This window comes from Macadamia integrifolia, chromosome 8, assembly GCF_013358625.1.
Source record: "Macadamia integrifolia cultivar HAES 741 chromosome 8, SCU_Mint_v3, whole genome shotgun sequence".
In the NCBI taxonomy this organism is placed as follows: Eukaryota; Viridiplantae; Streptophyta; class Magnoliopsida; order Proteales; family Proteaceae; genus Macadamia; species Macadamia integrifolia.
In genome coordinates this window covers 4,485,957-4,511,380 of record NC_056564.1, presented here as the reverse complement: position 1 = coordinate 4,511,380, position 25,424 = coordinate 4,485,957, and the positions used below count along the sequence as shown (strand labels likewise).

General features: G+C 36.2%; 3 protein-coding genes across 4 annotated transcripts; 2 read left to right on the top strand and 1 right to left on the bottom strand.

The window, feature by feature from the left end:
• Positions 1 to 6,764: 6,764 nt before the first annotated feature.
• Positions 6,765 to 9,564, bottom strand: LOC122085779 (40S ribosomal protein S15a-1-like). Its single transcript, XM_042654356.1, has 4 exons — positions 9,409 to 9,564; positions 7,624 to 7,773; positions 7,360 to 7,520; positions 6,765 to 7,075 (listed from the first exon to the last, which is right to left on the bottom strand). The coding sequence occupies exons 2-4, from the start codon at positions 7,754 to 7,756 to the stop codon at positions 6,977 to 6,979; spliced, it is 393 nt and encodes a 130-aa protein (XP_042510290.1). The 5' UTR covers positions 7,757 to 7,773; positions 9,409 to 9,564; the 3' UTR covers positions 6,765 to 6,976.
• A 7,401-nt stretch (positions 9,565 to 16,965) lies between these two features.
• LOC122087486 lies at positions 16,966 to 20,664 on the top strand. Its single transcript, XM_042656638.1, has 2 exons — positions 16,966 to 17,781; positions 20,264 to 20,664. Exons 1-2 carry the CDS (start codon positions 17,195 to 17,197, stop codon positions 20,268 to 20,270), a joined length of 594 nt encoding a protein of 197 aa, XP_042512572.1. The 5' UTR covers positions 16,966 to 17,194; the 3' UTR covers positions 20,271 to 20,664.
• Positions 20,665 to 23,376: 2,712 nt separating this feature from the next.
• LOC122085453 (transcription factor bHLH113-like) lies at positions 23,377 to 25,405 on the top strand. 2 transcript variants are annotated; one of them, XM_042653895.1, is made up of 8 exons: positions 23,377 to 23,596; positions 23,696 to 23,798; positions 23,906 to 24,004; positions 24,101 to 24,228; positions 24,338 to 24,529; positions 24,636 to 24,701; positions 24,835 to 24,879; positions 25,059 to 25,405. In XM_042653895.1, the coding sequence occupies exons 2-8, from the start codon at positions 23,726 to 23,728 to the stop codon at positions 25,176 to 25,178; spliced, it is 723 nt and encodes a 240-aa protein (XP_042509829.1). In that variant the 5' UTR covers positions 23,377 to 23,596; positions 23,696 to 23,725; the 3' UTR covers positions 25,179 to 25,405. The 2 variants fall into 2 exon arrangements, with proteins under 2 accessions (XP_042509829.1, XP_042509828.1); XM_042653894.1 differs by having other exon boundaries at positions 24,305 to 24,529.
• The last annotated feature ends 19 nt before the right edge of the window (positions 25,406 to 25,424 follow it).

Genomic DNA, 25,424 nt, shown 5'->3' with positions numbered 1-25,424 from the left:
TTCTTTTTCTTTTCTTTTTAACTAGTCCCCACCCCCCTTTTCCCGGGTTTCCTTCCCCTGCAAACAATGCATTTTTATATTTGAATAAATGAATATTCACTTGGTCGTAGTGCACAAGCAATGGCACTTCGAGGTGCACTCTAATTGGGTCACTAGTGGTCTTTATATACTATATTTGTAGGACTGAATTTTCTTCAACCCATAGTAAAGAAAAATCTCTTTAGTCAATGGCATCACTCCATTTGGATTGGACTTTAGAACAATTGAGGAAAAGAATAATACATCCATCGAAGGTCGTTATTATTGTCCTTCTACCATATGAAATCAATGATGTCCCTCTCCATTGTTCTCGATGTTTATCCCAGGACGCCCAAACCCATAGGCGAGTGAGTGATTTTCAAATCACCTTGGGTGAAGGGAATTTTCCTCCCTTATACGAATTGTGTAAAAATTGATACCAGAAAAAAAAAATGTTTACCAATAAAATCATTCGGATAATGCACATAAACCCTTATGCCTCTACTTTTTTGGTAAATCCATTACGTGATCTGAGAGATGATGATGTAGTGAGCACGTTCCGCACATTGGGAGCTTGGTCATCAACCAATGTGAAGATCGCAGATGAAATCATCAAACACGTCCAAACCTAAATTTCCATTTCCAGATAATGGGGGAAGCAGTGAAGGGCCTTTGCATCATCTATCCACCCACTTTCTTAAATGCGCACTAATCAAAAGTTACCAAAATATATTAGAATTGGAAACTTTTTAATTGATATATTGGAATGGTTTCTACTTTCTAGGGTTCAAGAGGAATCTAACCGATTCCCAATCGATTCTGGCTGATCTAAAATGAAATCGATTATGGCCAAAATATGTTTTAACCCTATTTTCCATAGAAGAATCATCAATCTCAATTCTTGAAACCCTGATTAACAACTAATCACTAATCAATGGTTTTTGCATCACGAATTATTTCAGTCATTAATCACTAATTTAAAATCCATTGAATCTCTTTACATTTAATGAATTTCAAATGCCACGATCAGGGTGTACGATAACAATCTCTTACGTCAACTTGATCCGGCATTTTTTTTTTTTCGAATTTTTGTCCTTCATAGATACTAGAGTAGAGTCCTAGACAAGGTAAAGTCAGGTTTTCAGTGAGCAACCGTTGGCTATAAAAGAAGGCTCCAAATTTTAAACTTGAACCCTTGATCTTCTTGTAGTTAATCTAAACCTTTAATTGACCTTATGTCTTCATTAGTGATTGTTAATTTGTTGGACACAGTAGGTTTCTTCTTCTCCTTCATTTTTAAGTGTTTTGCGAGAAACCCTAGCTGATCTAGGTGCACCAGTACCATGATTCCAGCCCTGGCGATGGACACCCCTTACATGTTAGGATTAGATCACGTTAGGACAACTGCAACTGCAAAAAACCTAGGATTCAATTCATTTTGCCCCCTTTTATTCTTCTCCCTTCTTCCTCTCTTCAAATCCTAAACCATTCTTCTTCCTCTCTCATCCGAACAAAGAGGACAGATAGAAGCCCCCTTTCTTCTTCCTCGCCTTGCAAACGTCAGAGGTTGGAGTTTCTAGTTGTAAAATTAATGGGTTGAGTTTTTATTTGTAAAATAAATTTTATTTATTTGATTCTGGGGTTGGGATTGAGCTTCCAACAACATCAACTGGTTAATCCTACCTAAGGGAATGCTCTATTCTTCACTTATTTACAGTTTTAGTTGAAGCTCGTTTTCTTGACTTGCACTCCAAAAACATGTAGACGAAGGGCATTCCCTAAGGCTATGTTTGGTAGCCAAGAGAAGAGAAGAGAAGAAAAGAAAAGAAAAAAGAATTGAGAAAATAAAAGAAATGAAATGAAATGGTGAGAAATAAAAATAGTATGTATGTTTGGTAACCAAGAGACGAAAAGAAAAGATAAAAAAAAAAAATTTCAAAAAATTTTGAATTTTTGGAGAGATATAGACACATAGGAAATCATTGTATAATCATTCATTTTTTGTCTTATTATGTTTTCATATTTTCTCATATTTTCTTGTGTTTTTTGTAACAAAAAAAAAAAAAATTTGGGAGCAAATGAAAATTTCACAATTCCTAAAAGGAATTTTGAATTTTAAAATCTGAATCTTCTCTTGGGCGAAGACATATCAAGTGCAAAGAGAAATTGTTAACCAAAAAAAAAAAAATACAAAAAATGTACTCTTTTCTTTTCTTTTCTTTTCCTAGCTGCCAAACATAGCCTAAAAAGTAAAAAACCCTTGGAAAAAATAGAACAAAGCGACCGATACTTCCGATACTCTAGAACTCTAAAGAGCCTCTTCAAACTCTCATTTTTTTTTGGCGGATAATGGCTTTAGAGAGACTTGATATTGTAAAACATTGCAATTTCCTCTCTTTTTTTTTTTTTTTTTGTTCTTGCACTTGAATCGTGGAAAGTGAAAACCATCGTTCCGAAAAGTAGAGACGCAGTTGCAGAACCTATCATACTCATTTATCTCTTGTTGACTGAAACAATCAATAATGAGTTCAAAACAATGGACGGCTTAGATTATGTAGGAGTAGATCAACTGTTCAAATTAACTAGGAAGTTTATATATTGGCAACGCTTAAGCACTGCCACCTTTAAGCCCCCAAAAGGTATCCCTTGTAAAGTAGAGAAAAAGGAACTTGCCAAGTGTACTTTCAACAAAAACAATATCAGAAAAAAAAAGGCCAATGGAAAGGATAAGGGAGTGGGCAAACAGTAAGAATGTAAAGAAAGTTCTGCCCAGAAGCATATGCTGAGAAGATCCTTCCTCATCTCCCCTTCAAATCCAAACCCCACTTGCCTTCCACTCCCACCATCCTCTCTCTCTCTCTCTCTCTCTCTCTGAGCTCGCTTGCTTCGTCTATGCTGGAAATGGAAGACCACAAACCCTCCTTCTTTCAACTCAGTATTTCTTCGGCGATGTCAGTCATGGACTCCGGAGCTTTGGGTGATCACGACGCCAGCGGTGGCGACGATGAGGATGAGATTCCTTACTGCCCATTCTCTTAAAAGCTGTGATATTTGTAGACCATTTAGGGCAACTTACAATCCTTTGGCAGTTTTCTTATTCTCTCTCTCAATCTCAGATTCAGAATCTTGATTCTAATATTGGTTCTCTTCATCATAATAGATCATTTCCCAGTTGAAGCTTTCATAATTATTAATTTTGCAAATTACTGGGTCGATTGATTTACCTTCTATTTTGCCTATACCGATTCCGAGTATACAAAAAGAGGGAAAAAAAATCAAGTAACTAGTACTAAGTAGTGACTTGTTAATGTGTTTCTATTATATCCATCGATGCCTTCGATCACCATTTTAATGGCTTAGTTCTCAGCTTCCCTGGGAGTGGCGATCTTTCTTCTCTCATCATGATCTCATATTTTAATATCTTAACGGAAACTTAAAATCTCGACTCGAGAGATCCACTAGACTGATGACATAAATAAGCCGACGGTCCTCCAATCCACCACCTCTCTTTCACGTAGATCGGTAGATGGCTACGTACTTCATTCGGTTCATATCCTGTCGATCAATATTTCCAATAGGAAATAGAGGGTTTTTTTTTTTTGGGTAGAATAAAAAGTAGGGTTCGAGTAATCGGAATTGGACCGTATTGGCCATAGAGACTGTTACTCTAGCGGGTGACGGTAAAATGGTTCAAAAAATCAGTGTACCAATTTTTTAGTGGCAAAACAGTCCAATCAAGCTTGATACGTCAATTTGTATCAGTATCAATATCCATAAAAACCAATAAGAAAAATTTCACTTTCCCTGCCTATATTTCCTTAGGCTGTGTTTGATAGTTAAGAGTGTTTGATAGCCAAAAGAAGAAAAAAAAAAAAGAATCAAGAAAAGAGAAGAAAAAAAAAGATTTTCCAAAGAGGCACATGTATCACTTCGGAAAAAAGAAAAAAAGGGTCAGAGAATGCAAAGCCTATTCTCTAAATCAGAATCACTAAATTGCCCTACTCCCCCTCCATTCCACAATACTCCAGCAGCCCACATCTGCTCTCCACCTTGCCACCACCCCGTACAACCCCCTGTTCTACCTTGCTCATTCGGGTTGAAATCGTCTGCAATTCCGATCTCGTATAATTTCGTGCAATACCACCTTCAGGCGGTGACACGTGTATTGATACTAATACAATGGTCCAGATCTGGTACAACTAATAAAACATTAATCAGTGAAGAGGCATTTAAATCAGATCTGGACCATTGTATTGGTATCAATACACATGTCACCGCTTGAAGGTGGTATTGCACGGAATTGTACGAGATCGGAATTGTAGACGATTTTTTTCCTGCTCATTCGGAATCAAGGATCAAATAATTTGAATGCCCAAACGAAATTCTCTTTCCTAGCGCTTCTTAGAGAAACTGCAAGCTAAGTCCTTGATTCCATCAATGCTCCAATCTCTAATATAATAAAAGGGCAATTTACAATGCCACCCCCTGGAGAATGCTAATATTGGAGGAGCATCTCATCTCTTTCACCAAATTAGATTTAGACCCTCTACCGTCAATTAGCGTTATAGAATATACCCAGAATGCTGACATCAGAAGTTCATATTTTTTTTAAATACCATTTTGCCCTTAAAATAACAGAGTATCGAAATTTCCCCTAAAGGTTTTATTCCCAAAATCGATTGATAACATCAAAGAAGAAGATTAACCTCCCTTTTCAGATCGACGGCTGCAACCCTTTCCTGCAATGGCATCTACAACGTTTGCGAATGAGCAGTGAAGGAGAAGGGCATCGACGGTGACACAGTGCCAGAGAGAGAGAGAGAGAGAGAGAGAGAGAGAGAGAGAGAGAGAGACGAAAGCAAAGGAAAAGTTGTGATTTGAGAAAAAAAAATTTGATGCGCTGAATATGAAGGTGGTGAGATCAATTCAATTTACCGCAACTGCCACCGGTTGGGTTGAGTTCGGCTTGAACGATCATGTTGGTGATGAAATCTCAAGCATCACGAGCGTCGTCAAGGAGCTTCTTTATCGCAGCTTCGAATGTAACGTTTTGATTCTCCTCGAATTTCTTCCTGACCTCGATTGCTGACTTGTTCAACATCAAAATGTTACCAACGAATGATTTCTGATTCGCTTAAAGCAATGCTCTGTATGCGTTCAATATTGTCGCGATCTTCAAGATTTTTTTGGGGATTGTTTACTCATATCTAATTCGAGAACGAGTGGAGGAAATGCTTAGAAATGGTGAAACCCTCTATTTCTAAACATTCTAAGGATCGTCTTATTTCATCAATAGACACAATATTTCACACGCCGTACTAACAACAGCTAGCCAGCAACCCAAAAAAATGCCCAAATCTACGGTACCTACTCATCATAATATAAACTAACAAATTAACACTCCCTATCATAAGATAGTCTTGGACTAAGCCCAAAGGAGCTTCCATCAAACAAATCCGAAGGAAAACCAATCGGAAGAATGACAAAAGCAAGACCATCACCATCTTCTGGCAAAATTGAGAAGGAGAAGTATGTAGAGAAAGACATTGGCTTTCTTTGTTCTCCACCGACAAATCTAAGAGGTTTCTTTCCCTATATTGATTTTTACATCTTTTCTTATCAGTTCATGGTTCCATCAAGTCAATCAGAGTTGGGAAATTTTTTTGAAGCTAAGTTGAGACTAGCACTGCTCATTCTCCTCTGATGGGTAGACGACTTCTTGGAAGAATTACGTTTCTTCATTATTGTCAAAATTTCCAGACTGATTATCTAGTTTAGGTTCTTTGGGCATTACTTTAAGTTTCAGTGAATTTGGGTTTTCTACGGAAGATGGTTGGGAGTTCATGGGTTCAAGTTTCCTTTCTTCCACCACTTTCAGTTGCAGAAAACCTACAATAATAGTTCTCTCTCTCTCTCCAATTTGGTGAAAGAGAGGGTAAAGAGAGGTAGATGGGTATTTTTGAAAAAATGAAAATGGGTAACTTATCAGTATTTTATTCATAAGGGCAAAAACATCATTTCAAAACATTCTGTAATGACTACGAGTCCAATTTGGTAAAAGAGGACTGTCCCTTTAATATAGACATTCTCCAGAGGGTGGCATTGTAAATTCTCCAATATAAAATTGCCATAATTCCCGCATACTGCCCCTACAAATCCCTTATTAGCTGCAAAATCTCTGTAACATCATCGTAGTTTGATCTCAAAATCTGTGAATATATCCCCCCATCTGTGGGGGTAATTACAGCCCCCACACCCCCGTTAAAGTTTCTTGTTTTCCACGAGACGAGTTTAAGTCTGGAAGTCGCAGATAGAGGCGTCATGTGATTCCAGTGAATCTGTTTCGGTGAAATCACAGGTCAGGCAGATGCAGAGATAGGAGCTACAGGTAGGGAAGGTGAAAGGATGGGACATGGGTAATTTGAAATTTTGAAATACCAGGGAAGAAAAAGAGATCGAAGTCTTCTTTTATAGGAGAATCGGAAAAGAATATTGGAGTCAAAAGTAAATATAGGCCAAGCAGGGAGCAAGTAATTACCCCATTGTTCTTTACCTGGTGATGGGAGACGGTTAGGTTTACAGATGAGATGCCCATTGAGGGTAAGTATTTGGGGATTCAAGCTGCACAAATAAAGTTCATGCATTAAAGAAAAATTTTATAATTTGCAAGGTGCCCTACCCAAAAACAATTCTTCGAGGGCAGGCAATTGATCATATAGTTTTAGATCATCAATCACAGCTCCAAGTTCAGAATAGTACTCAAATTGGATATATAATTTTTACTATCAGCACCAAAATACCAACAAAAATTCTCTCCAACTTAAGCCCAAAACAAAACAGGAAATCCAACCAAAGTAAACATAGTAATTGTCCTAAGTGCAATATTCCAGAATGCAACAAAAATAATTCCTTGGAAATAAGCAGAAAAACTCAAGACCACCCTCAGGGAAAACTCTGCTTAGTAGAAGAAACCCAGCACTTTACCACCAACATTCTTTCTTCGGGCCTCTTCATGATCCATGATGCCCGCAGATGTTGTCAGAACAATGTATCCAAACTGCAGGATTGTATAAAATAAGTCATTATTGTTCAGAAAATTCCTATCAAAATTTTAGGCAATAAATTAGATTTTAGTCGGACAACAATGGAATGCGTAAAAAACTTGTGGCTATTAGGGGTAAATAAATCAACAAGAACCTGAATGATCAATAAACATCAATCTAGTAAGTTCTTTGCATAATGATACAACTAACCAAGGGGAAAATAAATCAAGAAGAACAAAAACCATGGACCAAATGTCTCCTTCAATTGATAATGAGTAAATGCCACTATGATGCAAACCTGTCTTGATGGAAGCAACCTTGCAGTCCAGTTTTCAATATTTTTGACAGCCACATCAAAACGAGGACTAATAACTCCACACTTGTTCAATCTCCCATTCAGTTCAACCACAATTTTCCCAGACCTATGATCATCAACATACTCAAACTCTCCAATATATCCTGTATAATGAAAAAAAATGAAGAAGGTTCAGCAACATGCATAATGAAAATAACAAATAAATACAAACAAATTATCTGATAAACAGGAATGGGAGTTCAGTACCATGCTTCTGCATAACCAAGAGGAACTTAATGATCACTTTTGAGGACGGTCTGATCATGACCTGCCGCTTTCCCCGCTTCTCTGCATTGTACATGCTTTTAAGAGCATCATTTAAAACACTGACTCTCACCATATTCACAAAGCTTGCTCCTGCAAAGGGAAACAGTAGGCACTGGATACATTTAGAAAATTCATAAAAAGAATGTGTTCCTTTACATACAAAAAAAGAACTAAGAAATAAGAATACTAGAATCAGAAAAGGGAATATTTTAAAAGTTGTACTTGTCTACATTCCAGACAATGCCACATGAATAAATGCAAAAATAATATTTCTTCATTGCTTTATTAATGGTTTGCTTGCTCACACCAAAATATGACCCAACTAGTGCTATGACAGATAGTAACGAGATTAGGTTCAATATTGCTGCCTCATACAAATTAAAACCATGCAGGTCAATAAAATGTGAATTTAGATCCAGTTGAAAAGTATCCACTGATTCATTGACCTGTAAATTTAGATCCAGTTGAAAAGTATCACTGATTCAGCATTGCTAGGAAAGCATGGTACTACTATTTGACCTCTTAGACTGAGCATGAGCAGAATTATACAGCCAAGATGTGCAATTTTTTTTGGAGAAAGGTCCAATGTAGTCGCCAAAAGGAGAGGAAAAAAAAATCCTTGAAAGAAAGTATGCTCAGGGGGTTTTTTGGTCATTTTCCAATAACAAGATTATAAGTCATCAAATTCTTGAAAGAAACTCAATCATAATCATATGTTGACATAAAGTTGCACAAGGCCTGTTCAAAACGTAGGTAAACAATTTCAAGATTTCCATTTGATGAACTTTCTGCATAACAGCTTGCAGGTTGGAAATGAAAGCAATTTTTTGTTAAAAGAAAAAGTCAGAGCCTAATGAATTAAACCCTTAATTACTAAAAGGACTGCAAGTTCATAGCATTTTACCAAAATTACACAAATAGAATATTAGAAAACAAAAATAATAAGGGGTACCACAGCATAATACATTTGCCGCATACCATAAAGAGGTGTGAGAACCAATTTAACATGTAAATCCCAATTCAATTTCTACCCCAAAAAAATAAAAAAAAAGGAACTCAGATGTAAAGTCTGATTTTTCAACCACGATTCATATCCCTGATATTTAGCCAAATATAGGGATCATAAGGTGGTCTACACGGATAAAAATTGACCACAACTAACCCTGTGTATATGATTTATGTACTGAGTTGTTACCTTCACCAGGAGAGAGAAATCTCTCACTACGATTTGTTATATTTTTCAACTACGATTCATATCACTGCTTGATCCTATCAAAAAACCATCGCAATATCTAAAATCTATGCAAAATACGTTAAAAAAGAACCAAGGGTAACCCTTTTGCGTTAACTCAGCAAATCTGCATATAAAAATTTATAGTACGGAACACTCTAAACAATCAAAAGACTAATAGAAAAAAAAAATTAATAACAAAAACACAGGCACACGCAGAAGCACAACCCAGAGGCATGAAACGCGTAGGCGTGACGACTATGTGAACGCATATAATCAAATAATCTTAAGGACTGGAATGCAAGGAGAATATATAACAGATCCATTGCTGCATGCTTATTCATCTAAAACAAGAAGAAACCAAAGGGGAAACTGAAAATAAAAGGAATGGAGAGAAAAATACCAGAGTGAACTTACAAGAGCAAGCCAGATTGGAAATAAAGAGAGAACAGAACTCAGATTCATAGTTTTGGGTTGGGGGACCGAGATCATACCTGTAAGCAAATATCTGCTGCCGCCTCTCTAAACCGACGGGAGCGAATAGAGCAGAAACTAGGGTTCAGGCTTTAGAGACTGAAAATGGAGAACACTTTGGCCTACTTAGAAGAGTTAACCCTAATTACTTAACTACCCTTTCCTTTTAGGTTTTCCTCCGGTATAGCGATAGGTTTACCATTGTGACATTCACTAATGCCATTATACCAAACAAGTCAGACACGAGCCATTCACGTAAGACGGGTTATCAACCGGTCGGTTTTGGTCAGGATTAATTAATCCCCACCATTTGAAGACCCGAGCATTGATTTAGTTTCCGGTATCGGTCTCTGTCGATATTGATCCGATCTGGATCAGTGGAGAGTATCAGTGTTTTAGAAATTATAACCCAATTTCAACTACATCTTTTTTACTATTTTACCCTTAAAAAGATACGAATAATCAATCTAAATTAATCAAAAATTAGAGATGAATCTCAATCGATACTGACACAATAGGACCAATACGATATTAATACTTGAAACCGTTACCCTGAGTCATCAGTCGTCACAAACCATTTATGAAATCAGGCCTCGTAATATTGGAATGGATATCCTATCCAAACAGGAAAAAAAGGGTTGGGCATGAATATGTTTCTATTCGATCGATTTGTTATTGATCAATAATTGGGTTCGTTGAAATTGGGCTATAATTTTTAAAACAAAAAATTAAATAAATTGGGCTGTAACTAAGTTATTTCGCTATTCGGGACACATTTGGGCTATAAATTGGTTCATGGATCTATAAACAATTGATTGACGGTTCTTGCAACCAAACTATTAAACATCGTTACAAACATTTTCTATAATCTAACTAGGTTTCGCACCGGCCCATTCTTGGTTACATGTCAAATTTGAACTGATGCAAGCTAACACTTGACACACTAGGATGGCCAACATAGAGTTTGCATTGTCAAAACCCTGCATAGAGGTATGAAATATGAACTACAAAAGAATAATGAATTTTGCTGTGTATGATTGCAAGGGAAATTAAATAAAAAAAAATAGTAATTATTATTCATCATGATTGTATAAATTATTAAATTTATTATTATATTTAACTCTTATTACTCTTAAATGTAATTTATTTTATTTTTTAAACTTAACCGAAAAAAAAAATCAGATATAAAGTAAAGTAAATTTTATATTTAAATATAAAACGATTTTAAGTTAATAATATAATCATGTGGGGTGATGATTAAAACAACAACAACAATAAAATCTTATTCAAACTTAATAGGGTCAACAATATGGATCCAAGTAAAGCCAAAGTAAAAGATAATATAAAGCGTCAAAAGAGACTGATTAGTAAATCACTTACAAAGTAGAAATACAACTAAAATGGGTCTGCTACTTGGATCCTATCACTCCAATATGTTCTATTCAAAACCATCCTTGGGACAAAGCCTAATTTGTTCATGTATTTCCTCACACCTAATTTGTTCATGTATTTCCAAGTTCCTAATTTGTTCATGTATTTCCTCACAATATCTCATATGGTCATTTTTTTCCTTATCTCTAATACTTTTGAATCCTTCTATCTGAATCAAGTCACTCCTCATTACTGGTGCGTATGATGGCTTTTATTGAACATGCCCGAATCACCTCAAACGACATTCTCGAAGCTTGTCAGGAATCAGAGCAACCCCCATATTCGTTATAATTTCTTTATTTCTAACATTATCCCTTCTAATGTTCCCTCACATTCATCTTAGTATTCTCATTTCCACTACCCCTAGTTTATCAATATGCAACTTCTTAAAGGCCCAACATTCCAACCTGTACATCATGGTCGAATGCATGACTGTCTAATAGAATTTTCCTTAAGTTTTACTGAGACATGTTTGTCACACAAGACTCAAGACGCACTCCTTCACTTCGTCCATCCCATTTTATCATATGTGATACATCATTCTCTATATCACATTATTTATTAATAATAGATCCCAAATATTAAAAACATTTATTTTTTAGGTTTGAAATCTACAATTATATTTGCAACCAAACAGATGTTAAGTATTGAATTTTTTTTTTTAATTTCTTGATAGAACGAGTGTTAAGTATTTTTAAAATATATTAAAAAAATATTAATTGCATAGTCAAAACCAATAAATTGTATCTAATTATTCCACATGGAATGGTGACGTGGTAGATTTATTCACTGGACATTTAAGAAATGGTTTAGATTGATCATGTCTATGTGTCACAGTTGTAGGGAAATTTCATTGAGATCTCATAGGTATCATCCAAAATTATGACTTTGTTTGGTTATAAAGGGAAGTGATCCCTTTTTTTTTTTTTTTTTTTAACTTTGTAATCATAATCCAATATTATTGTAGGTATCATGGACCTCCGTCAGGATCGCGATATAGCGCATAATGCGTGTACACACGCTGGGGTTCAATCCTAATGAGATGAAATAGTATCCCCTGGTCATCAAATGCCAAAGGAGGGATACACGTTATGGGTAAAAGAAAGTCGCCACCTAAAAAAGGTCTAGGACCCATAAGTGTCTCCCCCAATCAAGGGAGAGAGACTAATGACTCTGATGGATAAGGCTGGTTTGCACCAAGATTCTGGACAAGTGTCAAGTGATAGACTGGGAAAGTGTTAAGCACCTACTCTGCCCGGCCCTAAGGCCGATCTCTTTTTGTTTGACCAAAGTTTATTTGTACCCTATTAACTAGTCCTAAATCTAGGTCACTGAAAACCCTAAACTAGGTATCTAAGCATGACATGTGAAAACCCTAAGCCAAGTGTCTAAATTATGCTAGCTTGGTTATGATGCAAATAATGAAATGATTACGCTAATTAAAAATTAAAAAGCCTAAATGATTTAATCAATGAATTATGAGTCTTAGATTAAGCTAATTAAATAAGCCTAACCTAGGATTAGTTTAGCAACTTATGAAGCCCTAAATTAAATTAATTCGATTAATTGAGCCTGACCTAGATGGATGATCAATGAATTTGTGAGATCCTAAATTGAATTAATTAAAATGGTTAATCTCAATCCCTAGTAATTTGTGAAATAAATTGTTGCAATCCTACTTAATCTAATTGGTAACAAGATTTTTCAAGAAAGACAAAAACTTGAATTGAATGGTGAAAACTACCCAAATCTAACTATTTTGAGATGGAAGTTTTGAAAAACCTAATCAATCTAATAATTTAAAAAATTAAAACCGAATTTTAAGAGTCAATTAAATGCATTATGAACCCTAATCAATCTAATGAGTTAAGACTTTATTTAATTAAATATTAAAGTAATTATTTAATTAACTACCTCAATTTAAGGAAATGGAATCTATCTATTAAATATAGAATGATTGTAAATGTCTCATGTGGTGATGTAAGTGAGAAGTGGATAAAATATGAATACTAGCTAACCTACATACATGAGAAAAATGAATTGATTTAAACAAAAAACAAAAAAAAAAAGAATTATCAAGTATGAAAAACATGTTAATAAACACGAAACATGGCAAACATGATATTAACTAAAGGGACACACTAAATTTAATGATTATCAATATGGCAAGATATCAGAATCTAAATCAAATACACAATTAATTCTAAAGGGACACACTATTTGAGATAAAAAGAAATGGACAGAAACGGGTTCATTTTTGTCAACCCGAGAACCCAAGTAACGCACCAAATGCTACGAGCCGGTTTGAGGGGGGCCAGCCACGCCTATACTACCCTACGTCCTAGACTACGTCCCACGTATGTTATGAAGAGGGAAAAATAAAAAAAAAAATCATTTGAATTTTGAATCAAGGAAAAGTAAGTTTGAACTAGACTACTTTGAATGGATGAGATTTGATGATCTAAGTAATCTATCTAGTTTACTTGATTAAAGCTAAATCTAGGTTCAAATACATTATTATACTTAATTAGATGGATTGAAAATATTTTAAACTAATCCTGAAAGGTGAGATGAACATATCATAAGGCCCCAAAAGGACTAATGAGATAAACATTATGCTAATTAGACTAGATCATTTTACTAACTACATGTACACAAAGCAAATTAATAAAATAAGCTATAATAAAATGGGAGTTTAATTAAACTACTAGAACAACTAAATCAAACTACATTGCAAAACAAAAGAAAAAAATAAGGTGAAAAATCAAACTTTACAAGACTTAAACACATTGGGAATTTACAAAACTGATTTCAAAGATTCCAATAAGGATTATAGCAACAACAGTGTCTTTACTCATGGTTTCTTGACATGATCAGATGCCTTCGTAACCCAAAGTGTCAACCACATGTGGTGCTATAGAGCTTGGTTAGAAACAGTAGAAGAACACATACAAGGCCCTAGGCAAGGTTGGATCGATTCCATGGAGAAGTGAGGTTGAAGATGATGGTGATATGGTTCATATTTCGATAATGGAAGGAATGAAGGTGAGGATGGATTTGGTTGCAGGTTTAGACATGAATGATGCGGCCAAGTGAAGGAAAGAAGAAGAAGAAGATGGTGGAATTCGGTTTCAGCAAAGGAAGAGAAGAAAGAAAAGAAGAGGAAGAAGAAGAAGAAGAAAAAGGAGAAAGGTGAGTTGCAGGTTCGGTTGCAGCAGTAGGGAAGAAGAAGAAGAAGAAGGAGGAGAAGTTGTAGGTTCGGTGGCTGCCGGTTGGTGGTTGCAGCAGCAGGGAAGAAAAGAGAAGAAGAGAAGAAGAAGAAGAAGAGAAGGAGAAGGAGTTGCGGGTTCGGCGGCTGCCGGTTAGTGGTTGCAATAGCAAGGAAGAAAAAGAGAAGAAGAGAAGAAGAGAAGAAGAAGAAGAAGGGAAGGAGGAGAGAAGTTGCAGGTTCGGTGGCTGCCGGTTAGTGGTTGCAGCAACAGGGAAAAAGAAAAGAAGAAGAAGAGAAGGAGGAGAAAAGGGTTCGGCCATGGTAAAAGAGAAAAGAAGAGAGGAAGAAGAAGAAGAAGAAGAAGTGCAGGCTCGGTTAAGGAGAAAGAAAGGAAGGAGAAGATGAGAAGAAGAAGAAGAAGAAGAAGAAGAAGAAGAAGAAGAAGAAGAAGAAGAAGGGAAGGAGGAGAGAAGTTGCAGGTTCGGTGGCTGCCGGCTAGTGGTTGCAGCAACAGGGAAGAAAAAAAGAAGAAGAAGAAGAAAAGGAGGCGGCCAGTTTGTTTGGAGAAGAAAAAGAAGAGTAGAGATGGGGATTAGGTTAGGGTTGAGATCCTAATATAATGGTCTAGATTAAAAGAACAAAAAACAATTAAAAAAAAAAACTAAACCAAATCAAATCTACTTAAGTAAACATGCTAAAGAAAAAAGAAAAAAACCAAAAAAACCTAATTAATCTAAAAGAATCAATTAAACCTAAATACTTTTAATTTGATTGGAATAAATCAATTCGCATCTAATAAATCGTATTGAACCAAACTGAAACTAATTAAACATAATTAATCTAAATAAATATGTAGACACCGAATTTTGTCACTCCCAGCAATGATGATAATATGAAGGATTACATGTTGGATATTTTAGACTTGGAGAGTTTTCAAACTTAGAGTAGAAAATGATCATTTTTTCCTATAAACTTTCAAGATAAAATGTTTTCAAAAATTAGAATTTGATGTTGTGGATTATTGTTGTTTGTCCCCTCAAGTCGGACAATACACTTTGATGCGAGAACTATGCGAATCGATGCCCGATTCTCTCTTTCATTATATGATCCGGGTCCCTACTTTATGCATATTTTTATAAAAGTTTCCAGTCGAGACTACAATCATGTCTCATATCATTGGATAGTGCTCAGACTGAGCTTTCTAACGACATATTACACGTCGAATTCCGACAAACGGTTTGAAAGATATGACCCCCGAAAGTTGACTCCAAAGTTCGGTATCAGATTCCATTCTGAGCAATTAAAGAGTGCCACATGGCGCCCATACCCCTTTGTCAAAAAGCAAGCCTTTTTGGACAATTCTCTCTAGTTTTTTAGTCCCACATTGGAAATAAGAGAAAATTGTCTTAAGTCCCAAGGCTATAAAAATAACCCTTCCTCTTTTCCAAGAAAGGGAGAAGAAAAAATTTGGGAGAAAGAATATGGCCCATGAAGGTTTTTGCTAATTCTCTCTCTCTAAATAAATAATTCCTCAAAGTATAAAATTTTGAATGCGTAATCCTTCATTGATCCGGGAGATCTAGTCCGGTTTGATTCGATTTTGGGCTTGAAGCACAAGGATTATCTCCCCTTGTTTCTTAATTAAAGTCGTTTTAATCAAGAAACAAGGGGAGATTACCACTTTAATCAATAAACAAGGGGAGATAACCCTTGTGCTTCAAGCCCAAAATTGAACCGAATCGGACTAGGTCTCCCGGCTCAAGAAAGGATTACACATTCAAAATTTTATACTATTTTATACTTGGAGGGATTCTTTATTTAGAGAGAGAGAATTAGCAAAAACCTTAATGGGGCCATATTCCTTCTCCCAAATTTTTTCTCCTCCCCTTATTGGAATAGAGGAAGGGCTATTCTTATAGCCTTGGGACTTGGGACAATTTTTTCTTATTTTCAATGTGGGACTAAAATCTAAAGAGAATTGTCCAAAAATGCTTGCTTTTGGACAAAGGGGTATGGGCGCCATGTGGCACTCTTTGGTTGCTCAGAATGGAATCTGATACCGAACTTTGGAGTCAACTTTCAGGGGTCATATCTTTCAAACCGTTTGTCGGAATTCGACGTGTAACATGTCGTTAGAAAACTCAGTCCGAGCACTATCCAATGATGTGGGACACGATTGTAGTCTCGACCAAGAATCTTTACTAAAATATGCATAAAATAAAGACCTAGATCATATAATGAAAGAGAGAATCGGGCGTCGATTCGCATAGTTATCGCATTAAAGTGTAATGTCTGACTTGAATGGACAAACAACAATAATCCACATCAAATTCTAATTTTTGAAAACATTTTCTTTTGAAATTTTATAGGAAAAAATAGCCATTTGATACTTTAAGTTTGAAAATTCTCCAAGTTTAAAATATCCAACATGTAATCCTTCATATTGTCATCATTGTCGGGGGTGACAAAATTCGGTGTCTATAATTATTGTATCAATTACTTAAATTTGTTTCTATGTTTAGTAATGATGTTTTTTAGATGTAATTTTATTTTGCTTTTAAAATTCAAGGGGCTTAGATACAATGCAAAGTAAAATTTCATAACCAAATAGATCTTAGGAAAACATCACAACAAAGAAATGGAAGCTTTTTTCAATTTCGATTTATGCCCATATTGTATAATGAGCCAAATCAATTACACCATCAACGATAGGAAGGTTATGTTAACCATATAAAGGTAATAAAAGGAAGGAAAAAAAAAAAGGAGAGGATTCTCAAAATAAGTCTGCATTCTCTATCCATATTGGGAGATTATTTCCCATCCCAAATGGATAGCCGGCTACCAATGAATTATCTTTCCATATGGGTAAAGGATCAGACTCGAAACGAGCAGTATACCCTCCACTGCTTGCTCAGACAAATTTTTTTTTTTTTTTTCCATAATGAATTAAAAGGCAAAAAGGTTCCTGAACCGCCGCTATAGAAAGGAGATCAGGAATCGATCCTATTAGCTTGGATCTAAAATCCCAGCTTAAACCCTCATAATCCACCTTGTATTTTGGATTTTTGTTTGCGCGGTCTAGCATTGAACTTCAAAGGAACCCTTCTTCACTTCATCAACAATAATTTGAAAACCCACACGAGGAAGCAACCTATTCCGCAAAGATGAGTTATTTCAATAACAACAACAACAGCAACTTTGACAATCTGCTCCTGCAAACCCTAATGGGTAGTTTACAACTCCGATCTCCCTACCTCCACACGAACTCTTATCTCTCCCAAAGCTTGGAAGATTTCCTTACCGATACCACTGACATCCCTGAGGAAGACGACGACAACGCCGACGACGACAGAACGTCACTTTCCAAAGAAGAATCAAAGCTGGAGAAGGAGATCATTCGTATCATCCTCAGCGGTAATACCGAATCTTTAAAACCTAATTCCGGACAATCCGTCGCGGTTGGCGAACACCATATCTGCGTTGGGTTTCATGAAGAGAAGGGCTCAGATTACCGCGTTTGGGAGTGGCATGGTCATATTATGTTGTTTGATGATGAGAACGGGTATTCTCCTGAATATATCTATGGGAATTACTTCGAGAGAGCGCCATCACTGAAGCCAACAGTGGACACTGAGAAGGATGCGCAGAAGGAGGATCGAGGAGGAAGCTTGGGGCTGAGGGAGTTGATTGACGGTGGCGATTCAGTCGGTGGTCGGATTCTTCATCGGAACATGAATTCCGGTTCACGGAGGTGATGCTTTAGTTCTGTTTATTCGTTAGTATATCCTGAATGGGGTTGAAAGATCTTGGGTTTATGTTGATGTAGTTGGTTTTAAAGTTGGGATTTGGGGGCACCTTACTTGGGATTAGTATGGTTTTAGAAGTTCGATCTATGATAATTATTTGCATTTTCATTTTGACAAGATTAAGCAATTTATACTCTCTTCGTGCTAGGGTGTACCATGAACAAAACTTCCCAATAGAATTCAATATGCAGAGATTCTTCCTAGTCTAGTTTATGATTAAAATGTGTTAGTTGACTACAATATAGGAAGTGCATAAATGTTGTCATAGACCATTAACAGTGGCGTTATTAAATTTCTTTCCCACCCTATTATGACGGGGACATAACACCTTAATAGTGATCTGCCGATAATTGCGATATACAGAGCTTGCTTCCGCTAGGGCTAGGCAATCGGACTATTCCACTACTACTGGGACTTTTTAATTTCCCATTTTGTTGATTATACCTTTGCATAAACACAGCATTTTTTTTTCCTTTTAGTGAATTGCTACCTCTAGCATACCGAGTGAACAAGATATTACTGCTCAGTGCATTTAGAGATCTGACTCTACTGGTAGGTCAGAGTTTTGCTTGGGTTGCTTTGAGATAGAATGCATTCAAAGATTCTGAAAACTATATTAAAATGACTCTTGCAGTAAAGATACTCTTCACACTATGCCAAGAGATATTGGCCTGCGTTGATGTCTTCCTAGTCTACTTTATGATTAAAATACGTTACTTGATTACAATATAGGAAGTGCATAAACGTTGTCATAGACCATCAACAGTGGCGTTATTAAAGTTCTTTCCCAACCTATTATGACGGGGACATAACCAATCCACCTCAATAGTGATCCTTTCTAATTTCCCATTTTGTTGATTATACCTTTGCATAAACACAGCATTTTTTTTTCTTTAAGGGAATTGCTACCTCTAGCTCACCTAGTGAACAAGATACTACTGCTCAGTGCATTTAGAGACCTGACTCTACTGGTAGGTCAGAGTTTTGCTTGGGCTTTGAGATAGAATGCATACACAGATTCTGAAAACTATATTAAAATGACTCTTGCAGTAGAGATACTCTCACACTATGCCAAGAGATATTGGCCTGTGTTGATGTCTTCCCTCAAAGTCCCTCTCTGTTCTACAGCTTATCAAGCAGGGAATTGCTACCTCTGATTTACCCAGTGAACTAGATGCTTCTCAATGCATCCAGAGATTTGGTCCCCCTTGTTAGATTTACTGAAGAAGTGAAGCCTAAAGTTCTAATTTTGATGAGACTTCGTCCAGTCAGCTGAAACTGGCTGGATTAATATGCTTATAGAGCTGAATAAGGAAGTTGTTGTCATAATGATTGTGGTTAAACCTAAACCCTCATATTGGTTCCCTGAATTCATTTGTGTCAATGCTATGGATCGCTGCCAAGTTATTGGCTTGTTTTTCTTTGTGTGACATCATTAACACAATGTAGAGTAATATGGTCAGGATAGAGTGTTATATTACTAATTAAGGGCACAAGCATTATTTATGGCTGGGGAACTTGCAGAGGAAATCCTCCCTCAGCTATACTTTAATGATTCCTTGGTAGCATATTCTTATTCATGCTCTTGTACAAGTAATGATCAAGTAATTATAAAAAGTTATGGATTGGATATCTCTCTCTCTCATGCAAATTGGAAAACACTTTGGCAATTGACTATACTGAATAAATGGGGGGCAATGATTAGTCCATCTGCTAGCATTCACAAAGCACTTCAAGGCAATTTTAACTCTGCATTGTTTCCTTTTTACCAAAAACTGATGTGGTGATCGGCAGCTATCTTTTGAAAGCACTTTTATTTGCTTGTGTTGTAATGGGGAGAGATTTCAAACTTGGGGGTTTTTGCATGGTAACAACGTATGTTCTTAGTGAGTTGCTCATAGGTTTTAGCAGTGTCTTTTCTGTTCTTTGTGAATTGTTTGACTTGCATGTGGTTGCGGAAGCAATTTCTACCTTCCTTTGTGGCAGGCACTTGATCATTCTAGGATAGTGGCATAGTGTGCATCCTTGTGTTGATTCCAATGGATTGGACTTGCATAGAAATAAGAGCCATATTTTTTTGTGCTTTAAGTGTTTAACTGTGTCCTTAGTTGGCAAAAGAAGCAGATTTTAAAACAGTAACTAGAAATGATATTTGAATTTGCTGAACATAAAGAGCAACCCAGTGGACAAGGCTCCCGCTACTGCAGGGTCTAGGAGGCGCAAATGTACGCAGCCTTACCCTGTTTCACAGAAGAGGCTGTTTCAAGGTTTGAATCTACTGAAATGCACAGGAATAATATGTGGCAGCTTATTTGCTATGCTTCTTTTCCCCCTTTTCCCTTCTTCTGTGAAGGAACATTTGTTTATCTGTCCTGAAATTTCTCTTTTTCCCTTTTTCCCTTTTCCCTTTATCTTCTTAACTGCCAGGTTTTAGGTGCGAGAAGCCGAGAACTGGTACTTGAGTAGGGCCTATAGAAGCCTTGGGTGGTTTTGCACTTTGAAGAAGACACTGCATTTTTTTATTGCCTTATGCATTTCCATCTGTCTAATTAAAGTTTTGGATTACCAAAATAGAGAAAGTTTATATTGTATATTCTGTTTCTTATACGACTTGACATCTTTCTTTAAAACATCATATGACTTTGGACGGTTAGCATTTATCGTATTCATGATTGGTAACATGTATACGACTATGCTAATCTCCTGGATGCCTATCATTTACAGATATATTCTTGTATCAAGAATAGCAAATCCATGTCTATATGTTAAAGCAGTAGCTGTCTTTATCTGATTAAGAGCACTATATGGTGGAGAAGTCTTTTGATTAATTGTTTGTGCAGGCTAAAGTGTTTTTTCTTCTCTGTTGTTGGTGTTTAACTTTAGTAAAGAAGCCCTCCCAGTCTCATAAAAAACAGAAGGGCCTCCCTATAATAAATTTTGGAAAAATTTTCAGATCTCTCTCTTCTATTTTTTCCCGCTTTGATTTGGTTAACTGCATTCACATCAATTTTACAAGATGGTAGATTGAAGACTTTAATTCATATGATATTACTTTTTTTTAGAGTAACTTTAAGTTTTTTATTTTTTTCCTAAATCTGAAGCATGCGTTCATCACAAGTTTTAGAGTTTTTTTTTTTTCATTAAATTTTACTTCTAAGTTTTAAACTATTTTGTTATTTTTGCTAAGGATGACTAGGTAAATATTTGTTCAATGTCAAAATCATTTCTAAGTATTAAAGGTATTATTCTTGATCTTACCAAAAAAGAAAAAAGGTATTCTTTCTTGAAATAACCAATCTTAAAATTTTATATGCGCTGCTGAGGAAGAGAAAGAACCACTCCAAAGAAATAAAATTCTATACCAAAAGGGAAGCTGCTACTATATCGAACAACAAACTCAATTACTACTGCACCCTAGCCTAGACTACGGGCATGGGGAATAGCCTAGATTATATGTATGGGGAGGATTTTCTTTAAAAAAAGTTTCGCTGAAAAGCAAGTTGTAGCCTTACCTTCTTCTTCTTCTTCTTTTTTGTTAATTGATGATAAATTATGTCACTTCACATGTGTGTTAAAAAAATATACAATAAATAAATTATTAAATTATTAATTTTTTTTTATCGAATTAAAAGACTATATAATGCTGGAGAAATGGGTTATTGTATAGCCGCCACATTATTGGTTGAGAGTGGTGGTCGAAAAATTGAGGCATGGATCAAAACTGAGAATGAAGTATCCAACTTTTTATTCTTTTACTATTTATTTATTGTGAAAGCTTTCGTCCCTGAACTATTGACAAAATTAATTGGGGTGGACGCATCTCTTTTGCCACATGAAAGTGACATGGAAATTTTGACTGTGAATATCTAATAAAAGGTTTAAATTAGTCACATGCCAAAATCAATCATCTACCTTCTCATCTAATGGTAGTACTGCATTGTATGTCAATGCACTCTCTTAATCATAATCCTAGATATTCTGTTTTATTATGAAACTTACTTTGGACGAGTTCAAATTAATACATGAGCTAAAGACCTTAGAATCAATTTGTCCACAAAATTATAACCCTACCATTTTTCTTTTTGCCACATGGGAGATATAGACACCTATTCACGATCTTTTCTTTTTCCTTCTCTCTTTGTAAAAGGCGAGTTGCCATATCAAGGTCACTTTGTGGGATCAAAGGCTATAATTTGAGAGAGCATTCTCCTCTCTTTGTAAAATGGGTAACGTAATCTCACTAAGTTCTTAACCACCATACTTAGCTTATATCTCTTACCCAAAAAAAAAAAAAAAAAAAAAACTTACTTACCTTTAACTCCTTATTAGTCCAAGAGACTAAGGTTTATTGGAAAACTCTGGAATATTAATTAGATGCCTTCATATACCAGTTAAACATCTATACATAATAGTTTAGGTTCGTGGGTTAGACACTTCAACCTAGTATTAGACTTTAGAGCTATCAAATTCTCTCCATTGTGTACCATAGACTAGAGGCAACACATGAAGGAGAGAGGACAAGAAGTGTGGGTGGAGGAGGGTTAAAATGGCCAACACCAAAATTTTGCCCCTGGCTCTCTATCCAACTATTGAATTCCACACTAGGGATGTCAAATTTGTTCGAATTGATCAAATCGATCGATGTATACAAATCTTTATCGGGATAAATTAGGTTTAAGCCTTTATGAATTGGGTAGTGTTCTCTCTCCCATATGAAGGGCTGTTCCAATATGTTTACATTGATACAAAATGGAACTGAACCAATTTGCTAAAAATGCATAAGAGCTCATTAACACAACCAAATATAATCACGAAACTGAACCAAACCTAAATCGGAATTACTGAAGCCTATCCTCCTCTTATTAGGTTGGCTTTTTTTTTGGGAGGGGGGGGTGGGGGAGGGGTATATTTTGTTTCCAAATATATCACTCTTTATCCTTGTAATGGCAGAAGGTGAGACAGATGTTGGAGGCTGACTTGTATGACCAAGTGATCGTACGAACAATGGATCCTATCTCATTATCAAGTTGGCTTCCGACTGCCCCATCTGAGACTGAAGGCCAGCTCAATAAGACCAAAACCAGATCAGATCGAACTGATTAGCGGATTGATACCCCTACCCCCACACATCATCTTAGTTTCCCTTATACAGTGAAAATGACATTTTCCACATCATCCTCCACATGACAAAATTAGATGGGTCACCAAGAGAAACTTTGTCTACTATCCTATAACCATTTACCACCATAAATTCTCATAAATAACTCTGATAAGAGTCTTGGTAGCTTCCCATGAGAGCATGGTACTTGAGGGTCAACCTGTTCACTGCTTGAATTCAAAGAGGGAAAGAGTGCCATGAAAGAGAAGGATTAATCTGAAAAAAGGGATTGAAAATGAAACTAAACAGATTCTAATAAGAGACTCTATACTACTCACAGAAGATTTCTCTTTTTCTCTTTATGGGCATTCCTTCAGTTCCATTTTCCCATGTTGTATTTAATGACTTGTAACCATGGAACTCTCCCTTCGAGGGAATTAGCCTCTACAATACTCAAAGCTCAACTTAGTACAAATTACTAAAGACCCATTTCTTTTGCAGCGAATAGGAATCGTCCTCTGTTAAGAGTTCCCTAATTCATGTCCCTTTTATTTGTTTAATTCAATTCCCTTGGAAAACGAAGAAGTGAGAGGTGATTGATTCTCTGGAGTTTGCTCTGGAGAGTGTGAAGTTGTTCCTCTTCTCTTCACTTGCAGACGAAGGTGAGGTGGTGAAGAAGAAGAAGAACGATTGAGAAGTTTCAAACTCAAATCTTTTCTTATTTTTCTGAAAGTGTTTTGGGTTTTCTAAATTTTTTGCAGGAGAGTTGAGCATCTGGAGAATTCTGGGCAATGAAGATCGAAAACGAAAACGAAAACGAAAACTCTGCGTTCCCATCGTTCTCTTCACTACTTTGCAACTTTGGTAATCTATGGACTGTAAATTCAGAATTATAGACTACCCAGTAACAGAACCATTGATTTGAATATCGAAGAGTCGATCTCACGGTCCTTTTCGATGTTCATTTGCAGGAAACAACGACGTTCAACTTCAACTTCAAATGGCCAACCCAGACCTCTCCTTCCCTGCCTCCATTAATGCATCTTCAATCCTTGATTGCCCTATCCCAGGTTAATTCCTTGGATTCCTTCTTCTGATCTGAATGTGAAGAAATTGGATTCTGCAACTAAACTAAGACAATCAAGTTTTTCTTAAAATGAGTACAGGACTGTTTAGTACTGCTGCAACTACTACTACTACTACTACTACTACTACTACTACTACTTCTACTTCCATGAACGAGAATACTTCCCAGAAGAGGATCTCCAATGTCTCTGTTCCACAGACCCAATCTGTAAGTTACTCTTCCTCGTAGCCATAAATACGTAAAAAAGACCCTTTTTTGGGGTTTTTAATCAATTCACTTTCAGGGTTCTGTTCATGAGGTGGCCACTATGGAACAGAGTACGAGGAATGTCAAGAGAAGGAAGGCAAAGTGCAGTGGGGAGCAACGCCATCACCTCCGACCTCGACCTGAGAAACCTTCAGTGACCCATGAGAAACCTGTTTGTGATTTGCAGGCACCTGTGAGAAGAAGCCAAAGGCTAGGAGATAGGATAGCAGCTCTACAGAAGCTAGTTTCTCCCTTCGGAAAGGTAGATCTCTGTAAATACAACCTCTGCAAATATGGTTTGCGCTACTTAATTCAAAAAACTATAACTTGATTAGTTATGTAGTGAATATAAGTGTTAGTATCCGCAGACAGACACAGCTTCAGTGTTGCACGAGGCTTATGTTAATATCAAGCTCCTTCAAGAGCAGGTTCAGGTATGGCTCTATACCCATCTATCAACTATCTACCCAGTTTTTCTTTTGCTATCTTTCTTAGTTCTCAAAGCCCATTTACTTGAAGGAAGAGCATTTTTCTAATTTTGATTGAAGAGTCTATCATTTGTTTCAGATGTTAAGTGCTGCATACTTCAGAACCAATCTGTATCGCCCACAGGTAAGATGCGAGAAATTCTGTGTTTATATGCATTCTGATACTCGATTCTTCTTTATTTTCTCGCTTCAGAGTTCAGAATACATCTTGACCCAGAATCTATCCTGAAAATGAACACCAAACACAGCTTTTGATTCTGATTCTTGCACAGAACCAGTCTAGCTTATGTTACATTGATGCAGGGCATTGGAGCAAAAGAAGAGGACTTGCGAAGCAGAGGCCTTTGCTTGGTTCCCATACCATTTACACAGAATCTGAATACAGAAGAAAAGACTGAACGTTCTCTAGCCAAAAGAATCTAAGCTGAGACAAACATTTCATATGGATCCCATCGTTTAATTTGCACAATTCTATGGAATCTCAATTGTTTTATGATAGTACATGTAGTAAAAACCAGTAAAACTCATTTAAGTAGACATGGTTATCTCTTCACCCACCTTAGATGCATCTCATTGAGAAATACTACATTTTTATGTATGAACTCGTTCACTTGCTCTTATTATTATTATTATTATTATTATTATTATTATTATTATTATTATTTTGTT

What these genes read in the sequence shown, in the direction of transcription:
- LOC122085779 (XM_042654356.1), bottom strand. Translation starts at nt 7,756, where the DNA reads ATGGTGAGAGTCAGTGTTTTAAATGATGCTCTTAAAAGCATGTACAAT. An exon ending in CTTGGTTATGCAGAAGCATG is followed by an intron (nt 7,521 to 7,623) that starts GTACTGAACTCC and finishes TTCATTATACAG; the next exon opens with GATATATTGGAGAGTTTGAG. An exon ending in GGTTGCTTCCATCAAGACAG is followed by an intron (nt 7,076 to 7,359) that starts GTTTGCATCATA and finishes ACAATCCTGCAG; the next exon opens with TTTGGATACATTGTTCTGAC.
- LOC122087486 (XM_042656638.1), top strand. Translation starts at nt 17,195, where the DNA reads ATGAGTTATTTCAATAACAACAACAACAGCAACTTTGACAATCTGCTC.
- LOC122085453 (XM_042653894.1), top strand. Translation starts at nt 23,726, where the DNA reads ATGAAGATCGAAAACGAAAACGAAAACGAAAACTCTGCGTTCCCATCG. An exon ending in CTGTTCCACAGACCCAATCT is followed by an intron (nt 24,229 to 24,304) that starts GTAAGTTACTCT and finishes ATTCACTTTCAG; the next exon opens with GGTTCTGTTCATGAGGTGGC. An exon ending in TCCTTCAAGAGCAGGTTCAG is followed by an intron (nt 24,702 to 24,834) that starts GTATGGCTCTAT and finishes CATTTGTTTCAG; the next exon opens with ATGTTAAGTGCTGCATACTT.